Source organism: Muntiacus reevesi, chromosome 1, assembly GCF_963930625.1.
Source record: "Muntiacus reevesi chromosome 1, mMunRee1.1, whole genome shotgun sequence".
In the NCBI taxonomy this organism is placed as follows: Eukaryota; Metazoa; Chordata; class Mammalia; order Artiodactyla; family Cervidae; genus Muntiacus; species Muntiacus reevesi.
The window spans coordinates 230,889,509-230,911,332 of record NC_089249.1 but is presented as its reverse complement, the minus strand read 5'-3'; the positions used below and the strand labels follow the sequence as shown (position 1 = coordinate 230,911,332).

Sequence of the window (21,824 nt, the reverse complement as noted above, 5' to 3'; positions counted from 1 at the left end):
TGATTAACATAACATTGTAAATCAACTGATCTTCTATGACCCACCTCCCAGAATATTGGAAATAAAAGCAAAAATAAACAAATGGGACCTAATGAAAATTAAAAGCTTTTGCACTACAAAGGAAACTATAAGTAAGGTGAAAAGACAGCCCTCAGATTGGGAGAAAATAATAACAAATGAGGAAACAGACAAAGGATTAATCTCAAAAATATACAAGCAACTCCTGAAGCTCAATTCCAGAAAAACAAACGACCCAATCAAAAAATGGGCCAAAGAACTAAACAGACATTTCTCCATAGAAGACATACAGATGGCTAACAAACACATGAAAAGATGCTCAACATCACTCATCATCAGAGAAATGCAAATCAAAACCACAATGAGGTACCATTACACGCCAGTCAGGATGGCTGCTATCCAAAAGTCTACAAGCAATAAATGCTGGAGAGGGTGTGGAGAAAAGGGAACCCTCTTACACTGTTGGTGGGAATGCAAACTAGTACAGCCACTATGGAAAACAGTGTGGAGATTTCTTAAAAAACTGGAAATAGAACTGCCATATGACCCAGCAATACCACTTCTGGGCATACACACTGAGGAATCCAGATCTGAAAGAGACACGTGCACCGCAATGTTCATTGCAGCACTGTTTATAATAGCCAGGACATGGAAGCAACCTAGATGCCCATCAGCAGATGAATGGATAAGGAAGCTGTGGTACATATACACCATGGAATATTACTCAGCCGTTAAAAAGAATTCATTTGAATCAGTTCTAATGAGATGGATGAAACTGGAGCCCATTATACAGAGTGAAGTAAGCCAGAAAGATAAAGAACATTACAGCATACTAACACATATATACGGAATTTAGATAGATGGTGGCGATAACCCTATATGCAAAACAGAAAAAGAGACACAGAAGTACAGAACAGACTTTTGAACTCTGGGGGAGAACGTGAGGGTGGGATGGTTTGAAAGAACAGCATGTATATTATCTATGGTGAAACAGACCACCAGCCCAGGTGGGATGCATGAGTCAAGTGCTCGGACCTGGTGCACTGGGAGGACCCTGAGGAGTCGGGTGGAGAGGGAGGTGGGAGGGGGGATCGGGATGGGGAATACGTGTAACTATATGGCTGATTCATGTCAATGTATGACAAAACCCACTGAAATGTTGTGAAGTGATTGGCCTCCAACTAATAAAATAATATTAAAAAAATAAATAAATAAATAAATAAATAAAATGCAGTAAAAAAAAAAAAACAATAAAATTAAATTTTAAGAAAAAGTAGATTGAAGTATTACTTATTCAGACTCTTTTGGTAGTCAGAAGCCTACTGAGTTAGAAAGAGTGAAAAAAGTTGACATTTATGCTAAGAATCCAGGATGACAGGACCCAAGGATGAACATCCAGCTGGACCAAATCTGTACTGCATCCAGAGACTTAAACACCAGTAGGACTCCTCACGCTTCATTTACCTCTCTAGCATGGACACGTATTTCATTCTTACCTTCCTCCTGGAAGATCAGCTCCATCTGCTCTTCTGAACCATAGGGCAGAAAACCATGACCACTCATGTTACATGGTATAGCTCCAATCATGAACTCCTCATTCAGCTTCCCAGGGAAGCTCTCTGATTGACAGACTTGAGTCAGGTCCAGAAACAGCACCAGGGCTTCTGGGAGGCCACTGAACCCTGAGGTCAAGACAAAGGTAGTCACTTGGAAAAGGGGAATGTTGTGAGCCAGGGACAAACCCAAGAGGTATCTGCCTCACCTCTAGAGCAGCAGTGCCCAAGACAAATACAATACCAGACACAAAGGTAAACCACACACGCTATGTAAAATTTTCTTGCAGACACATTAAAGAAGTACAAAGAAGTGGGTGAGCTTAATTTTAATAATATAATGACTTAATCCAACACACCCCAAATATGATTAACATACACAATACAAAGATATTTACATTCTTTTTAACATACTAAGTCTTTGAATCCAGGGCCTATTTTACAATTGAGGCACGTCTCAAATCACATCAGCCACAATTCAAGTGCTAAACAGCCACACCTGGCTGGTGGCTAGCTCAGTGGACGTGTGGGTCCAGATGTCTTGGCTGAGATCTAGTGGATGCTGCTATGCATGTCCATCCAGTAGGCCCAAGGCTATAATGATCAAGCACAACCTTCTCTTGCCTTCTGTGGTTGTCATGATTGCGTGTCTGCTCTTGGGCTCAGATAAATGTGCAGGATTAATCATCACTGGCTTTTAGAGTGCGCACAGCACAAGCACATTTTGCTGCCAAGTTGCAATTACAGAGTTCTTTCTCTGATGGATTCAGAGTTAATGTCTTTGCACTTCCTTTATTCCAGAAATGAAATTAAAGCCACTCAAACACACACACACAAAAGGCCCACAGCAACCTGCAGCTCCATCAGCAAATTGTTCAGCCTTGGTAGGAAGGTCATTAGACTGGCTTTAGATAGAACCCATAAAGCATCAGGAAAACAGATAAATGTCAAAATACTGGTTGCTCAGCTATACTTCAGCTTAACCTACCCAAAGGTAATAAATGCATCTCTCCAAAGGGGGTCTGCTTTCTCTTCACTTTGCTGTATCTAGGTACTATAATACCCCTCTTTCATTACATACATGTCTCGCCCACGTGTTAGGCAACACATATGTAAACAGGTCAGATCTGCTCCATGTCACTTTTATAGGTTGGTTTCTCTTCTATTGATAGATTTTTCAGGTGCATTTTGTTGAAAAGACCGGATGTGACTGATTTAGAAGTCTTTTATTTCTCTGTCTGGAGGCAATTTGTAATGGTGGCCTCATAATTTGGTAGCTACTACACATCAAGCCGATATGAACTTGGGCAAACTTTGGCAGATGGTGAGGGACAGGAAGGCCTGGCATGGTGCAGTCCATGGTGTTGCAAAGAGTTGAACATGACTGAGCAACTGAGAAACAACAATACATCGAGCACTTATCATACACCAAGCAACGTGCTAAATGCTTACACACACGATGTCATTTCATTTTTGCAATGTCATCATACCTATGTAATATTATTAACACACCCCCACTTTCCAGTGAAGGAAAGTGAGGTTTGTGAAAGGTTAAGCATATTATTTGAAGTCATATGACTACAAAGTAATGCAGCCAAGATTTGAACCCAAGTTACCTGATTCCAAGGCTTTAGCTGTTGATGTCTGCACATGAATTTGGCATGGTTTTTGAGATAGAAGGCCATCAAGTCTTGCTTTCAAGGGCAAGCACTTTTTACCAAAAGGCATCTTTGAGGCAGGGTATTCAAGAAGCGAGGACAATTGGAGTGAGGTCACCAGTGGACAGGGCTTGAAGGTAGCAAAAGGAAGTTCCTCTTCTGTGGGAAAAAAAAAAGACAGATGTGCCAATGCCTTTGAGTGCATTGGGAGAGTGCAGTTGACCAATTCTGGCAAAGAAGAGCTGAACTCCAGGCCTCCTCCATGGTAAACCAGCTCTGACCTTACTCTCTGCAGCCTCAAGCAAAGCCACGTGGCTCCCAGAGATGTAAAGATAATGACTCTGCCAGGCCTCCCAGAGGACTGATTTGGATTAACTAGTTAATGGTTATACATTAGTTTGAATAGACGAAGGGCCCAATAAAATCTCTACTCAGGCCTTTTTAGCACAGTACTGAGCCCCTGTTGATGACAAATATTAAAGTCAGATTAAGCTCTCTTTAGTTTTATGGCTTAAATTGAACCATTTGGCAGTACTAGGCCAGACAAGCAAAAAACAGCATGCCCACATTAAACAGCCAACTCAACTCTGAGAGACAGCACCAGTAATGTTCTAAGATCTTGAATTTTTAAAAATTTATTTATTTATGGCTGTGCTGGGTCTTGTTGCTGCTCAGACTTTCTCTAGTTCCCGTGAGTTGGGGGTTACTCTTCGTTGTGGTAGGCAGGCTTCTCGTTGAGGTGGTTTCTCTTGTTGCAGATCATGGGCTTTAAGGTGTGTGGGCTTCAGTAATTGCAGTTCCCAGGCTCTAGAGCACAGGCTCAATATTGTGATGAGCAGGCTTAGTTGCTCTTTGGCATGTGGGAGCTTCCAGGTTCAGGGATCTCCTGCATTGGCAGGCATATTCTTCACCACTGAGCCACCAGAGAAGCCCAGATCCTGAATTTAATGTTGGTAATTTCCAGTGGAGGGTAGGCAGCAGATCAACATCTGTCAAATGACTAAATACAAAGATCTGATGTTTACTCAAGCACCTACGATGTGCCAGACAGTGGATTACATTTCTCTGATCAATATTTTGCCTGGACATTGGAAATGCTGCCACATCAGGCTGAACATGGATTTTTCCAACAGTAAGTGCAAAATGAGCAGTAAAGCAAACCAGCAAACCATCAATCTTGATAGCAAACTATCAATTTCATAGAGCAAAAGAGAAACTGAAAATCCAACAGCTGCCCTCTTGAAAGGATTACCCTGGAAGATGGAAATCTTCATTTGCCAAACATAGGGTAAGTAACAGAATTTTTAGGAGCTATTTTAATAAATATAAATTGAAAAAATACAGAATATTTTCATCCTTTAATAGGACCACATCTACTCAGATTTCCACAAGGCAAGAATAAGTAACTTCCAGTTAGAGATGGAAGTCACATGTCAATAACCTCTCCTTCCCACAACTCTTTTTTTTAAAGTGAAGGCAAGTTTATCTAGAGAGAGACACATTTCATTGGCAGAATGCAGTCCATCTCAGAAGACAGGAGTGGCCCTCCAACTCTTAACTGAAAAAATGCGAAATGTGCAAGTTTCTGTACAAATAACCAGGCAATTGTCCAACTAGTCTCAAAAGGGGCTAAACCTTGTTAATCATCTAACACCTTACCTCAAGTGAGATAAACACAAGAGAAGTCATTGTCAGTATTGTCTCAAATCATGTTTTATTCATTCTTTCATTCTTTTATTCATTTAACTAAAATATATTGAGGGTCTACTGTATGCCAGTACTGTTCTAGACATCAGTGAAGAACGAACAAAACAAAGATCACTTGTCTTCCTGGAATTTACATTTTAGCAACTTCTTTCAATTCACCAACAGAACCCAAGGACACTTCAGTTTGTGGTTTAACAAAATGAAATAGCCTTTTAGGTAGTATTCAGATTTTTTTACATTGATACGTTCTTTCAGCAAATATTTACTAGGTTACTGGGCTACTCTGGAGCAATACAAATGTGAATGAAGGTAGTGCTCTCTGTCTAGATGGGAATGCACAGCATTTATAGAAAAAAATTAAGGAATGAAACACCATGAACAAAGCAGAAGGAATGCTGTGGTAAAATCAGAGAAGAATATTCAGCTTCATGGGGGAGGTAACTAGGTGGCATCTGAATTAAGATTTAAAGGATGAGTATGATTTGCACATGTAAAATGAGAGGAGGGTTCAACGTACTAGGGTGGAGGGCGGTCTGTAACTGACCAAAAGTAACTGACCTTATCTTCTAATATACATTGTGGTAAAACAAAGTCCAAAAGCTGCTACAGACTGAATGCTTCTGTCCCCCCTAAATTCATATGTTAAAGCTCTAATCCTCAATGAGACGGGGGTTGTGGGAAGCAATGAGGTCCCGTGGGTGGAGCCCTCATGATGGGATCAGTGCCCTTATAAGAAGAATCATGAGAGGTATTATTCTCTGCCGTATGAGAAGACAGCAAGAAGGCGTCATCTGTAAGCCAAGACGAGAGCCCTCACCAAAACCAAACCATGCTGGAACCCTGGTCTCAGACTTACAGCCTCCAGAACTGAGAAATCTTTGTTGTTTAAGCCACCCAGCCTATGGCCTCTTGTTCAGTTTGACTAAGCAGCAATATAGCAGTCTAAACTGCCTAAGACAAAACCAAAGATTTCAAAGAAGTTTTAAACTTCTTTATCCAAATGAAGTTTTAGAGCATCTGGTGTCCTCAATTCAACTGAACACTCAAGGTCTATCTACAATGAAGTCAAAAGAGTGGAAAATTGATTTTATCTCATATGCCCACTGTGGAACTGGCTGCTAGAAGTGTTATGTTATAAATAATCCTGAGGCTTTACTAAGGTTCAGCAGGAAAGGGCCTGTGATTGATTAGTGATGTCTGCCTCAGGCACAGGATTCAGACATGGTTGTTGACTTGCTTGCCATTCCTGGATTCAGGTCAGACACCTGAATTACCCAGTGAGGAAAGCTCTGTAATAAAGATTTTGAAGCTGTTTTAGCAGCAGAACTCTTTGCAAAGATGAAATCTTACTCAATGTTCCAACTTTTTTTAAATCTTTTTTTGTTTTTTTGACTGCACCTCATGGTATGTGGGATCTTAATTCCCCAGGCAGGGGTCAAACCTGTGCCCCCTGAAAACAGGAAGTCTTAACCACTTAACCAGTCTTAACAACCACCCACCAGGGAAGTCTCAATATTCCAGTATTTTGGAATGGGCCTGCCCTCCCTGAAACAGGGAAGGGAGTAGTCTAGAGCCCCACCCACTCACCCTCCTCATCACTCATCAGAGAGGTACTAGCAGCACAGCCTGAACCATCACCACTTTATGGGATTGTGGCATTCTATGTTACCAGAGAGCATTTAGTAATTTGTTCATATGAAATTCCACAAGAGGCATGATCATCATCATTTTATAGATGCTGAGGCCCAAAGAGGTGAAGGGGTAAGCCCCAGGATCCTCCCTCTTATTTAGGCTGGGGTCTCATATGTCTCTCACTCTGCAGCTCCATTACAGCTTGTCTTCTGAAGAAGAGAGCTGAGTTGAACTGAAATAAATGCAAGGAAAAGGGGGATGATCCTGCCCCTCTGTGTCAAATTCTGTCTCACTCTGCCTTCACTGTGTATCAATTCCACAAGCCCCTTCATCAGTGACACATTAGAGGTCTGCAATCTGGAGCCACTCGGGCTCTAGCATGACTCACATTTCCTCCTCGCTGCAAGAGCTGAGGCAACCTGAGCACACCCTTCCTCCCCTCTCCTTGGCTGTTCCAAAGAGAACCTGTCATCTCTACCTGGACAAGAGAGTGGGGTGGAGCTGCAAAGGGCTGAAACGGTGGTCAAGGTGAGTCCCCATGTAAGGTGTTTACAAATGACAGCACATTTGTTATCTCACCATGCTCACACATCATCCCCACCAACACTTCCATCCTGGACCGCAGCGGTACCTACCCTCCCACCTCTTCTCCCCTCCTACCTTTTCTCCCCTCACCCACGCTGGCCTCTCTGTAACCCCGTCCATTTTCTGCCCTGCAAGCTGAGATCTTTTGATAACATATGTCTGACTGGGTCACTCCTTTGCTCAAAACCCTTTAACAGCTTCCTGTTGTCCTTGGTACCTGATGAAAAGAGTACTTACTTGTGAGACTGTGTGGAAGTGTGTGCGTGCATGTATACACACACATTCCTGCAAGGGAGGATGGCTTATGATACTTAAACTGGGACATTACAATAGTATAGGCTCCATTTGATACACAGTAGGGTATATGTCTTGTTCATGTATATTTATGTAGGTCCTGACTCACTCCACCGAGGGACTGGAGCAACTGGGTATTCAGTGTGCTTCCTGGGCAGGCAACAATGGGAAGCATTCTCAGCTATGCTTTGAAAACTTCAATCCTGTTATATAAACCAACTACAATGCAAAATAATAATAAATGCGTATTTTATTATCCCAAAAACTTCGACAGTAAACTAAAAAATGACCTGCCTGAAGAGGTGCTCTATCACAACCTCCAGAAGATTCCTGTATCAATGAAAGAGTATTCTGAGGCGCACTGGGAGAAACTGAGTCATTACCTAAAGCAGTCAGTGCCAGCCCTCCTCTTCACGTTACTTAGGGACACTTGTTTATTTTTAGAGATCTTCATCATTTTCAATTACACAGGAACTATATCACTGGGGAGCGGGAAATTTCTCCTTTTACCCCTCTTGAGTTCTTGTGGCTGGACTAAAAATAAAATTCACAAGAGACATTATGGGAGAAGAAGAAACAAATTTCATGCACATGGAGGTCCCATAGAAATGGGACCTGAGAAGTGGCAAAAGCAAGCAGTTTTTATGGATTTTACACAAAGAAACAATAATGTGCAAGGAACAAACAGGACAAAGAAAGTAGGTTTGGGGTGATCAATTAGTGAAGAATCTAAAGAGCCAGTTTGGACTTGGGGCAGTAAAAGAGTAACACGGTTTGTATACACAGGCTTCTCGGCCTGACCTCCTATCTTTGGTGATAAGGGCGTTCTTCTACCTCCAGATGCAGGGAGGGCACCTTTCATGTGAGATGGATTTCCTGCTTCCAGGGAGACAAAAAGGAAGTCAGGGTGTCCTTCTTGCATTGAAAGTGAAAGTTGCTCAGTTGTGTCTGACTCTTTGCGACCCCATGGACTATACAGTCCATGGAATTCTCCAGGCCAGAATACTGAAGTGGGTAGCCTTTCCCTTCTCCAGATCATCTTCCCAACCCAGGGATCAAACCCAGGTCTCCTGCATTGCAGGCAAATTCTTTACCAGCCGAGCCACAAGGGAAGTCCAAGAATATTGGAGTGGGTAGTCTATCCATTCTCCAGCAGATCTTCCTGACCCAGGAATTGAACCAGGGTCTCCTGCATTGCAGGTGGAGTCTTCACCAACTGAGCTATCATGGAAGCCCCTCTTGCACTGACTGTTTCTAAGGTAATTTTAATTCAAAAGAATCAATATGTCATAGAGGCACATTTGGGGGTGGCCTTCTCTGGACTGCAAAAACATGAATATATTTTTTGCTAGAAAAAAATGTTAAACAATATCCACTCTCTACTCAGAAGTACCCACTGTAGCCATTTGGTATTTTGTGTCTTTTGTTTTGTGGGGAAGTTGTTTTTGCTGTTTTCCTACAGGGGATGTATTCTCTGTACTCTACAACCTGCTTTACTCATTTGACATTTTGTCTTGGCCTATTTCCCTTTCCGGGTATGCAGATCTACATTGTTCTCTGTGATCACCACATTCTGATTCCACTGAATGGGTGTACCATACTTTATGGATGAGTTTTCCTCTGAATGATCATTTAGGCGGATTTTCTGATCTTTTGTTATTACACCCAATGCTGTATGTGAAAATTATGCACAGGTAAAGACAAATTCTCTAAAACAGAGAAGAGAAATTTTTGAGGTAAAGGATATATGTACACATTTAAAATTTTAAGAGATACTCCCAAATTACCCTCCAAGACGAAAGTTCAGGGGTCTCCACGAGGCAGTGACGCGCTTACACAGGACTGCCGTGTACGCACTCTTGGAGATTGTGTGGCCTAAAACTGCAAAGAGTCGGACACAACCGAACTCAACTGAACTGGAAACTGATATAATGTTCACAAGCAAAAAGAGGCATGCAAATTCATATACTAATACAAACTCTAAAAAATGAAGCACCATTTTCACTGTCATCAGGGATTGGGGGTAGAGAATGGGGAGCATAAAGGATTTGTCAGAAGAGCAACCCCTTCCTCACCTTTTCCTCCACCAGGCTGTGTTCCTGTTCCTTCCCATTATCTGATTGAATAAAGTAATATGAAAGGAGAGGGAGAGGAGGGCTTCAGACAGGATAATTGAGAGTAAAAATTGGCATGTGCTATTTGACTTTGGGGCTTCCCTGGTGGCTCAGTGGTAAAGACTCTGCTTGCCAATGCAGGAGATGCAGGTTTGACCCCTGGGTCAGGAAGATTTCCTGGAGAAGGAAATGGCTATCTACTCCCATATTCTTGTTTGGAGAATTCCATGGACAGAGGAGCCTGGCATGTTGCAGTCCATAGGGTCACAAAGAGTTGGACATGACTGAACAACTAAACAACTAACACTGATTTCAAGCAGCTGCCATCACCAGACTCTGTGAGCAAACTGCCAGTGGCTGGTTGTACTGACCCAGATGGAAGTTTGCATGCCACGGGCTTCTCTCTGGAGATGCTCTGCTCCTCAGCTTGTGATGTAATAAAATCATGAGCATCCTGATTTCCCCAAGTCTTCTAGCCTTCAGACATTACCTTTTCATTCAATAACCAATAAAAATGACTGCTTTCCCTATTTCACATCCTGTGGCAAAGACACCTCCCTTCTCAGGATCTCTATGGGTTCCAGGGTTGCTTATGTGTCCCTGGTTACTTCCTGTCCCTGTCCTGTTCCTGAATCTGCTCCTGGCCTTTAAGCTCTCATACCTCTCTCCATGCTAATCATTGCTGCTATTCCTTCTTTAGTTTTCCCAAATACTGACGTTCTTCTGAAGTTTGTGGGTAAAGGAGAAGGGTCACAACACAATGTCAAACAGAAAACATTACAACAAATACCAGGCACCACTCTTCTGAACAACTCCTTGACCACTGTTCCCTGCGGGAGCTGCTGACTGAACTTCTCAGGCCCTGGCCTCATGGCAACTTGCCAGGTCACTGCCTCTCTCCGAAGGCCCTCTGCCATCTCCCCAGATTTCTTTCAATTGCACCATCCAGGGAACAGCTTCTCAACTCCTACTGCTTTCTTCTTATTCAGCCCCGTAGTGGACTTCTCCTGGTCTTATGGAGTGGTTGACAGGCCCTATCTGTTCACATCCAGGCCCGCTACCACTGCCTACGTGGCCTTCGGGATGGTACTCAGCCTCTCTCAGCTCCAGTTTCTTAGTATGTGACAGGGATTGCACCAAAATGTATTTGAAGTGCTTAGCACAGTCCCTGGTACATTAGATCTAGGCATCCATCATGACACCCTCTCTCATGCTGGGAAATGATGCATTGAGGCCTTTACCGCTCAGAAGAGCTGTTACCGCCCTGAGTTCCGCCTCCCCCCTGGGACACATGCTGTGCTGTGCTTAGTCACTCAGGTGTGTCTGACTCTTTGCGACCCCATGGACTGTAGCCCACCAGGCTCCTCTGTCCACAGGGACTCTCCAGGCAAGAATACTGGAGTGGGTTGCCATGCCCTCCTCCAGGGGACCTTCCCAACCCAGAGATCGACTCGCAGCTGGCTTTTTAAATATTACTTTCTTTCCTATTAGTGTCGTAGAAAAGCTTCCTTCAGTTTAACTCCTTAGGGATGTTGCTTGTGAAATGCACTAGTTCTCAGGGGTTTCATGAAGAATGGTAAAAGAGGTACTTGGACAACTTAAATGCTCTTCCTCCAGGCCACAAGGCAGAGATTCAGTACAACCTTCCCCCTCTTTGCCCTATGCTACCCATCACTTCATGGATGGCACCTGCATCCATCCAGGGGTTCAAGGCCTGGGAGTCATCCGTGAGCTCACCTTTCCCTTATCTCCTCTCCCCACCCCCATCAGACCCCCAGCAAGCCTTCTTGAGGTTACAAACAAATTCTCTATACATACCCCTCCCCCAGGCCAGCCCCATGCACCAAGGCCACTGCAGCCAATCCTTGCTGGACCCCTGGCTTCTGCTCTTGCCTTCCTGCATTCCATTGTCTAGCAGGCTAGCAAAGCCATTTGAAAATCTAAGTCAGATCACTTCCCTCTCTTACTTAAAACCCATCAGAGCCTCCTGTTGTTCTCAGAGTACAATCCACGCTCTGGGGAGAGGCTGTGATCTTGCAGCTGCCTCTCAAGCTCCATCCCCCGCTGCTCTCACAACTCACTTCCTTTCTCCTCCTCTAAAACCCTGGATCATTCCTCATACCCTGTGACAACTCCATGGCTCCTTCTCAGCTTGACAATTTCTGCTCAGAAAAACCTTCCTCAACCACCCACTCTAGCTCAGCCGACCCCCTCCAATTTCTCTGTATCATCTTGCCCTGTTTACCACCTTCCAAATCTCTCTGTATTCATTTGTTACTGTATTCCCCCCACAAAACTGTGAACTCCCTGAGGGCAGGTGCTCTGTCTTGTTCACTGTTTTGCCCCCTTCCCCTGGCAGGGTGGGCACAAAATATATACTTATTGAATGAATGAACAAACATCGATGGACAGATCAACCAGGAAAATGAGGAGGAAATTTCCAGAACGTGTGGTCTGTGGAGACACTCCGAGGGTGGGGTCCCTAGGGAGCTCTGTCTCCTACCGGAGCCCAGTTCCTCCCTGTGAGACAGGTGTAGATGGGAGCCAGGAGTGACAGCCCTGAACTCTCGGGGGGCCTCCGGCGGCTTCCGGAGAGGGCAGAGGGAACGGGTCCCCATCACTCAGAAGCGCCTCGACTGCCTCAGGGAAAGGGCAGAGCTGCTGTCTCCAATGCTGATTACCACACAGCGGCTGCCTTCCTCCACCCACCGGAGAGCCCACTGAGTTGCCATAGCAACAGAGGACTGTGCCAGAGTCCAAACAGGGATGTCTGCATCTCCCAGCACGTCTTCTGGGGAGGGTGAGAAGGGGGAGGGGCGGTCAGACCACAGTCATGCCCTGGTTCTGTCCGCCTCTGGTCTGTCCTGGTCTCTAAGCAAATCACCTCCCCTGCCTCTTACCCCCACCTCCCTTCAGAGTCTCCTCCTGTGTTCTCTCTTCTGTCAGGGAAGGAGAAGGGAGGGATGGCCTCATCTTTGTATCCCATCCAGGCCCACAAATTGGCCAGAACAACAAAGGACAAGGGTTCTCTGAGGGCTCATGGCTCTCAAGACTGCTTTAAAAATGTTTTCTTTTTAAACACCACTTTGTTGGTCTAACTGGTCACCTCCTGGAGTTTTTGAGGGTTTGTTGGCTGCCTTTTTGGTATCCCTAAGAAGCAAAAACCTCGCTTTTGCTCCCCAGAAGCTAAATGCCCTTTGGAGAAGCTGCTGAGAAGTTTGTGTCACGTGTCAAAAGGATGACAATAGTATCTACCACTCATTGAGTGTGTGAATATATCTCTTCTCTCAATCCTCACAACTGCCCTGGAGGGAAGGTGCTATAGTCTCTTTACATGTAAGGAAACTGAGGCTCCCTTGTTCCTGGAGTCACACTGCTGCTAAGAGGCCAAATTGTCATCTGACCACTGCCCTCTCAGAAGCTGAAACCCAAGTCGTGGCCACTATTCTATACTGGGAGGTACCAACAGCTCCAGGAAATGACCACAGTGAGTTCACTCGGCCCCAGCCAACCCCCTTGGGTCCTCACATGGCCCCATCCTGGCCCCAGCGGTCAGCACTTGTTGGCTCAGGCCCCAAGTCGCATCACCCCCACAGGGATCTTGACGGCAACTCGCTCAGAGTGGGAACAAAGGCAGCTTTTTCAGCCCCTTCTTTAGAAATCTTGACTCCACGCCACAGAAGCAGCCCCTCAGATTGGCTGCTACCATGGCAACTGGCTGCTGATCTCTGTCCAATTATGTCAGCCCAGAACTGCAGTGCCTCCGTGTTCATTTCCTGTCCAGCTCCCCAGCCTGCTAGCTAGCCCCTCTGACCTCCAGGCAGCTTTGAATGCCTACGCTTTCTAATTACAGCTGCCTTTCAGTTCCCTAGTCCTGTTGTAAACCTTTGTAATCTGCATTAAAGGACTCCTCCTCCCAAGAGCCCGTTTTTCATACTTGGCCTCTGGCTCTTTATTTGTGGTCTATGAAGCACTGATTGTATTACCCAGCCTGGCCCCCAGAATATGCACTCAGTCGATGCTCAGAGAGCTTGGACACAAATTTCAACTGAACTATCTGGCACCAAGATCTTTCTGCTGCAGTCATGATCTTATATGGGTTTACAGTGGCTTGATTTCAAGTCTGATTTCTTCATTCATTCATTCAGTGAGCCATGAGCACCTACTAAGTTCTAAGCAATAAGGTTACCATGTTAAACAAGACAAAATGGAACTTTACATTTCCCCAGGGAAGAGGGATGATAAAGCAAACAGGTAAACAAATAAATGAAATTTGTGGAAGCAGGAGCTGTGATGCAGGAGCTGAGGGGCTCTAATCCTAGGCTGGACATTTCCCTTTCTCCTCATATAAGCTCCCAACTTGTGGAGGGAGGGGGCCCTCCAGAGGAGGGGGTGGGCAGATGGTATTTGGTGTCTAGCGGGCACTTCTGGATGAAAGTGGCAAAGATCAACCTCAGGGACAGGGGTTCTTTTTTGTTTTGTTTTCTTTTTTCTTTTTTTTTTTTTCAGGGAGAGGGGTTCTTTAGGCAGTGACACAGCTGTGGATCTGAGGCCTGACAGTTACCAGGACTCCATCCTCACCTTGTGTCCTCTCAGGACATCAGTATCTTTCCTTCTCATTGCAGTGGCTTTTCCCACAAGACAGGAAGTGTGGCTGCTGACATAACCTGAGTTTTACTTTTACAGCCTCAGTCATGGAAGACAGCCTTACCTCAAGCATTCCTCCATTTCAAGACCAAAACACCAAGAGCAGAGACTCATTGCCCCAGATGAGAGGTTCCCAGGCCTGGTCTAACCAGTGAAAGCCAAGGATGGGATCAGAGTATGACAAGGAGACTTCTAAGTTCCTGGTTAGTGCTCTGTGGTTGGGGAAAGGCAGACCATCCCAGGGTCTAAAGCACTCTTACAAAGTGAGACCCACCACAGTGTGTGCCCCCCCCCACTCCCTCACCCTCACCTCACCCCGCCCCATTTCATATTTTTATGGCCTCAATTCTATTTCAGAGAGGAAGCTTTGTGGGTTGTGCCCCAGTTCAGTCCCAGTTCTTAAGGTAACCCTCTGATCTGGGGGCTTCTCTGCCCGCCTCACCTGTGTCGCCCTCATGTGGAGTCCCACCCACTTCAGGCATGAGGAACAAGTCACCATCGACACAGGCAAGGACAACAAGTTTTACTGAAGGTCTGAGGGTAACAGAGACCAAACACCCCATTGTTCAGAATAAGAGCAACCTGTGGTCCGATTCTTATCATCTTCTATCCTTAGAGCTCAGTCTGAGGGTCTTATATGGTTCCCCTCCCTCCCAATCTCACACCACACACCAAGCTCACAGCAGGCACCTGCAATTTCCTTATTACTTTCTATTGCAGAGGTGTTCAGCTATCTGCTTCCACTCAAATCAGGTTCCCAAGCCAACTCTGGATATCCTAAGAGCACACTAATGTAATTTGTTCAACTAAAAAATCTCCATGCTGAGCCTACATAGGACAGGAGAAGCTTTGGAACTGCAGTTACTGGTTTAATTTATCCACTCTCAAATGCTTAGGGCTCCCATCCCCAAGGACCAGAGCAAGGACAGGAGGTGGGGGCAGAGGAGTTCACCCGCAGACTCCAATTTGACCCCAGGATAATGCCTGTTCTCCTCAGTGCTGAGCTCTTCTAAGGCTGACTGGGAAAATTTACATACAGTATATTCCACTAGGCCTTCTTTGAGGTGACGACTTAAAAAAGATGCACAATGTGAGAATTGCCAGTTAAGTTTTATTTGGGGGCCAAACGAGGACTGCAGCTGTGGAGCAGTTTCTCAGAGCTATCTGAGGTGCCATCTCCTAGGCTGCAGAACTCATTTTGTCCCAAATAAAATTTAACTCACAACTCTCATGTTGTGCATCCTTTTAAGGTGACAGAGGTTAGATGGGGTCATGTGCTTGGATGCCTAAGACTTCCTCCAGGGATGGGCTAGAAAGTCACACACTACTCAACACCCAGAGGGTGACACAGAGGAAGGACCAGTGGCTCCCAGCCTGCAGAGGTTGGAATTGCCTTAGCAAGGGACACAAGATCCCATTCAGGGAAGATAAACAGTAACATGGCTCTGTTACCAGGGTTATTGCCCCAGAATCATACCCTCCCTTCCTCAAATAGAAACCAGTTACTCTTATCTAAGGTTCAGGAGGAAGCTACAAAGAAGAAAAAAAACAACTGGTTAGAACCAACTCAGCCCAACATGGCAGAAGACTTGACTTTCAGTAGACCATGAGCCTCTATATTCTCATTTTAATACATCAGCATGCTAAATGACATATCTGTCAGTGCCACAACAGTTGACAATTGCCATGATAACAACTGAAAAGCCTGTACAAGGGCTGAAAAGGAGAGCTGCCTTCCAGATCCAAATCACACTCCTGTTCTCAGATAACTCATGAATATTCCTCCCACTCTTTTTTCAATTCCCTCCCTTTTACCTCGACCCTCCCATATTTGGTGTCTCCACTGGAAATGGGGTGAGAAGTTGATTTGTGAGAGAGGTTCCTGCTTTTCCATTCTTTGGTTGCTGAATAAAGCTAGAGCTGCTTCAGTCTTAGCATCAGTTTCACTATCAGCTACACGTATCTGATCAGAAAAAGAACCTCCTGGCCAGGACAGAGGGTCTTAGGACCCCAGCACGAGTCCAGTCGACCAATGCAGTAACAGTTCCTCCCTCCCACTGTCAGTAATACTGCCAGCTGAAAAAGTTCAAATTCATGCCTGCATTGCGAATGCCTGCACTTTTCACCCTCAGTGCCGTGGGGCTCAGTAAATGCTGACCGACTTGCCTCCTCTACAGCTCTCTATTGGATTTGTAAAGATTCAAAGATGACAGTCATCTGGGAAGATGTGCCTTACATGTTTCCAGCTGCCTGAAGCTGTTTCTGTGAATAATCAGAGCCTTCCCTGTGACCTCAAAAACCTGTGCAGAGGTAGACTGCCCACAAAGGGCCCTCATGCTCAAGAGCCTTGACTTAGAGGCTATTTTTAATCTTCTGGAAGGATGAGGGGCAGGGATGGGGAAACCAGCTACCCATGCTACTTTTCTCCTGTACTCCCCCCTAGAAGTTATATGAGGAGTTACCAAGATCCTGGTGCTCATTTTATAGAAGACTGGTTCCTTCTCATCAGCTCAGGTTCCCTAGAGCCTATTCTTCTTATGGACCCCTCCTGACTTTGTGGCCTGAGCAGACTGAAGATTTCTGGAAATGCATCTGACTTTGAATCTAGGGGCTAGAGACATGGCCTTGAGATCACTTTCCCTCCTTACAAGAGGGAAAAGCAGGTTAGTGGAATGGGCAGAAAACAGGCAACTTGGGTGATCTGTCCTAGCTCTGAGAAAGTCTGACAGTGAGCAGGTCAACAGCATCTCAGAACCTTGCTTTGCTCATCTGTCATATGCAAGGCTTGATAGTTTTCTAAATCATAGCCACTCATCTCCACCTTCATACTTTTTGTCACACCTGTGTATCTCCTGTCCTATTATATACTTAATCTTTTTTTTTTTCTGAATAATAATTTGGCTCCACGCTAAGCAATACATCCATGAAACCACATATTTACGGTGCCAGTTTTATTTTCTTGACTATGTGCTAAAACAAATATTTATTTTTAATCACACTCACCTGTAAAATCCCCGAAACCATCCTGAGTACCAAACATATGGAACACCCTTCAGAAACACTGGATTAGAATGCCACTTTGGTTCCTGATATCTTCACCCCTATCGTGAAATTCTAATAACCCCACAAAGGAAAAGCAATTTCAGAAAGAGAAAATACATTATTCCTGAGCCAACAGCCAGCATGATCCTTGAAACAAAATTGTTGTTGTTTTGACAGCTTCTCTTCTGCTATCGCAGTTTACAGCACCCAACTCTTAACTCTAACTTCCTGAGTCTGATAAGTGTACTGGGCCCCAGCCACTGCACTTCTCTTTGAGTTCCACGTGGTTTACCAAAGGCCTCAGAGCCAAACGGCCCCAGGTCTGCCCCTGTGTCGGTGGTGGGATTGCTCTGACCCAGAGGGAAAGGGCTAACTCTTCCACTCCCAAGGGGCTTAAGGGTTGGCCTTTCCTCCTGATCAAGCGATCCCAAGGTAAGAGCAAGTCTTTGTTGGGTTGGCAGCCTCATCTGACTTCCTTCACACTCTCAGTGCTTCCTGGAACGCTGGATGACATAGTCAAGGGGATCCTTGGCTGGGAACTCTCTTCTCTGGTAAGAAATTGGCCAAGTGTGGAAGAGGAGAGTTAGGCAGCCAAGATGGGGAATACAAGATGCTACCCTGGTGAGAGAAGTCGTCTCTGACACTTGCACAGAGAAACAAAAGCCGAGCAGACCATCAGCCAAATCACCCAGGTTGATCTTTTGCCACCTTAGGGGTTCTCAAATGTGGCTGATCATCAGAATCACTTGAAGGATTTTTTAAAAATAAAGTAAAAATGAAGCTCAATGCTGTTACATAACAATTCTCCTCCTAGGGGTTTACTCATGACAAATAAAAACATATTTATAGCAGCTTTATACATAATAGACAAAAACAACCCTAAAAGTCGCCTCAGTAGGTGAAGAGAGAAACAAATCAAGGCACTGCCATATGGTGGATGCTCATGCATGCATGCCTGCTCAGTCGTGTCCAACTCTTTGCTACCCTGTGGACTGTAACCTGCTAGGCTCCCCTGTCCATGGGATTTCCCAGGCAAGAATACCGGAATGGGTTTCCATTTTCTCCTCCAGGGCATCTTCCTGACCCAGAGATGGAACACACATCTCCTGTGTCTCCTGCATTGAGGTGGATTCTGTATTGCTGAACCATCGGGGAAGCCCCATGGTGGATACTACTCAGCAACAAAAAGTAATGAACTGTTGATGTGATCCATGCAACAGTATGAATGGATCTGGAAAACACTGAGAAGTAAAAGAAACGAGATACAAAAAAGTGAATACTGTATGATTCTGTTGATATTCAAGAACAGGCAAAACTCACCTCTGGTGATAGAAAACAGTATCTATGCAGGGTGGGGATTGATTTAGCTTTCTAGGACCATGGAAGGACTCCCTTGTAGCTCAAGTGGTAAAAGAATCTGCCTGCGATGCAGAAGACCAGGGTTCAATCCCTGGGTTGGGAAGATCTTCTGGGGAAGGGAATGGCAATCCACTCCAGTATTCTTGCCTGGAGAATTCCATGGACAGAGAAGCCTGGCGGACTACAGTTCATGGGGTCGCAAAGACTTGGACACGACTGAGTGACTAACACACACACAGGACCACGGAAATGTTCTATATCTACACATTTGCCAAAACCCATCCAATTATACTCTGAAGATCTGTGTATTTCACTGTAGATAAATTTTAGCTTAATTTCAAAACAAAACTAAAAAATATATCCTCCGACCCCATCCCATTCTCACTGAATCAGAATCTCCAGAGGTATGGAAATTTATATTTTTAAAAACGTCCCTAGGTGATTCTGCTACACAGCCAGACTTGGGAACCTTTGGCTCTAGAAGCTTTGGTTGACTCTCTCATTGTTTACCAGATTTAAGGAAGTTCCACTGCTGCTACTATAAAGACTAGCTACAGTAACAGCTAGTGCTTATTGAGCACATATTATGCTCTCAAATTCTTCCAACCATCCAGTAAAGCAGGCATCATTTTACAGATTAAAAAAAAATAAAAAAACTGAGAGCAAGAAACTTGTTCAAATCATACAGCTGGTAAGTAGTAAAACCACTTAGCCCAAGTCTGCTTTACTACAAATACCTCATTCTTTCCACCATTCATTCATTCATTCAAACAATCAAAAACAAATAAGTATGGTGTGCCTTCCCAGAGCCAGTCCATCTGTTGGGCATGATGGTATCCAACCTTTCTGAGAAGTCTCTAAGAAGGAGTGATGGGTGAGTGAGACGAAGTCTGTAAGGCAGCATTTCCCTTTGCTCTGAAGACTTAAGAAGGAAAAGCGATCCGCGCCTCTTTTGATTTTAATTATTTAGGTGGTTTGGGGAAAGGCAGGTTTATGGCTATATAAGCGGAGCTAAAGGAAGCCTCTGTTGCTTACTTTGGGAACTTTCCAGAAGCTAACACCAATCACCAGTCACGTTAAAAATGGGTTAAAATCATTATCGGATTATGAATAATTCACAAGGCACCCCCTGTTACCCATTACATTTTGTTCTACATAATTGCCTTCTGGAAATCTGCTCCCAGTGAAGGGAATTGGGAGTATGCATGAAATTGAATATTTCTTCCTTTGACAAGTAAATTTAAGCAAAATTGTGAATTAGTTTCAGTCCACTGCTGCCTACCTCCTCTGAGTTGATAAGACTGGTCTTGTACCCCTGCAAAATAACTGAGCAAGGAGAAAAGAGTCCAGCTTCCCTGAAAGGAGAGTCAGCTCCAGCTCCTGTTCATTCAGGCAGTGTCCCAAGGGTTCTAAATATTGGAGAGGATTCAGGGTGGGATGGGGAGCTGGAGGAGGGATGTCTGGGGAGAATCAGAGCTAAACCACAAAATGAACTCTGGATAGTATGATTCAAGGATGGGAATAACCATGGTAATAATCTTTTTTAAAAAATTGAGATGCAATTTATCCTTTTAGAGTATACAAGACATTGTACTCCGGCCTCTGGCAACCATTAATCCACTTTCTGTCTCTACAGATGTGCCCATTTCAGACATTTCATACAAATGGAATTATGTAACATGTGGCCTTTAGTGACAAGCTCCTTTAACTTAGCATAATATTTTCAAAGTTCATCCATGTTGTATCATGTATCAGTACTTCATTCCTTTTTGTTGCTGAACAGTATTTCATTGTATGGATATACTATATTTTTTTATCCATTCATCATTAATCCATTAATATATTATTATTAATAGATTATCCATTATTAATCCATTAATAGAAATTGGTTTGTTTCTCATTTTTGGCTATCATGAATAATGCTACTATGAACAATCATGTACGTGTTTTTGTGTAAGACTTATGTTTTCAGTTCTCTTCAGTAGATATATAGGAGTAGAACTGCTGGCTCATAAGGTAACATATGTTCAATTTTTTGAGGAAGTGTCAAATTTTTCCACTGTGGCTGCACCATTTTACATTATTCGCCCCCTCCTCCTCCCCCAGCAATGTACAAGGGTTCTGCCCTTTGCTAGCACTACCTTTCTTTCTTTAGCAATACCCTTACTTTATCTTCCTGGTCAAAAGTTATCTGTTCTAAGTACTAGTCACAGCTCATCTAAAAACCTAACCTACATTACTGGTTTCATGTGTCATCTCTCTGGATAACATATTCACAATTTAAGAAAAGTTTCCCGGAGAAATAATAATACATTATTCAGGACACATCCAAATTCAAAACAACTGAAGCAGAAAGATGATTTATTTACTTGTATAGCTGGGAAGATAGTGAGGCAGCTTACAGACTCTAAGGGAGAGTTACAGGAGCCAAAGCTTCAGCTTCAAAGTGAATCAGTCAATCTCTTTCCCTGTCTCTAATAACCTAATAGAAAGGTTATTCCCACCCCCACCTTTCTAAGTCTTCCTCTTACTTCTTTGGTTCCCTCCTTCCATGATACTCTCTCCATATCTCAACTCTGTAGCCTCAGCCTGGTCTCATTCCACATCAGGTTCTTTCCGTGTGCAAGAATGATGGCTGCCAGCAACTCAGACTTCCATCCTCCCAGCTTAGCAGCCCCAGGGACAGTTTAGATCTAGGGACAGGGACTCTCTCCTAGCATCATGTGTATTATTTCCATCTGGATCAATCATGTGTCCAGGAAAATGAAATCTAAAGTTTGGCCTACACTGGATTCACACCTACATCTGTGGCCGGTTCAGGAGGGGAATAGGGAAATAGATGAATAGGGTAGGAGGTGGGAGGGACATGCTGGGCAACCAAAAATAATCACTGCCAAAGACCTTCATTCAAAGGGGAGGTGCTAGTGTTAGACATTTCTGGCATCATGGAAATTCCAAGATCATAGGCAAATGGGCCACTATGGGAGAGGAAGGACCCGACAACAACCCCAGAGCTTATTCTGTGTCAAGAGCCAGCCCTGGTCTGGACAGTCTCCTGGAGTAACAGAGGACACTGCGTCCCTGGAAAGCCAACAGGCACTTTTCAAATTACAGGGCAATACATATCACTGCAGCCCACGTGGAGACTGGGGCAGACCCACCACTTAACCTGATTACCACCTCCTTGGTTATTTCATTCTGTTGCAATTTTACTT

The 21,824-nt window shown here is 44.4% G+C and overlaps 1 protein-coding gene across 1 annotated transcript in view; it reads right to left on the bottom strand.

Annotated features, from left to right (window-relative positions):
- The window catches only part of LOC136158329 (uncharacterized), a 64,184-nt gene that overhangs the window by 16,631 nt on the left and 25,729 nt on the right, over positions 1-21,824 (bottom strand). The window contains exons 3-4 of the mRNA XM_065920127.1: positions 3,188-3,388; positions 1,515-1,700 (exon numbers count right to left, since the gene is read on the bottom strand). Coding sequence (XP_065776199.1) covers positions 1,515-1,700; positions 3,188-3,388 — 387 coding nt within the window. The remainder of the gene's footprint in view (positions 1-1,514; positions 1,701-3,187; positions 3,389-21,824) is intronic.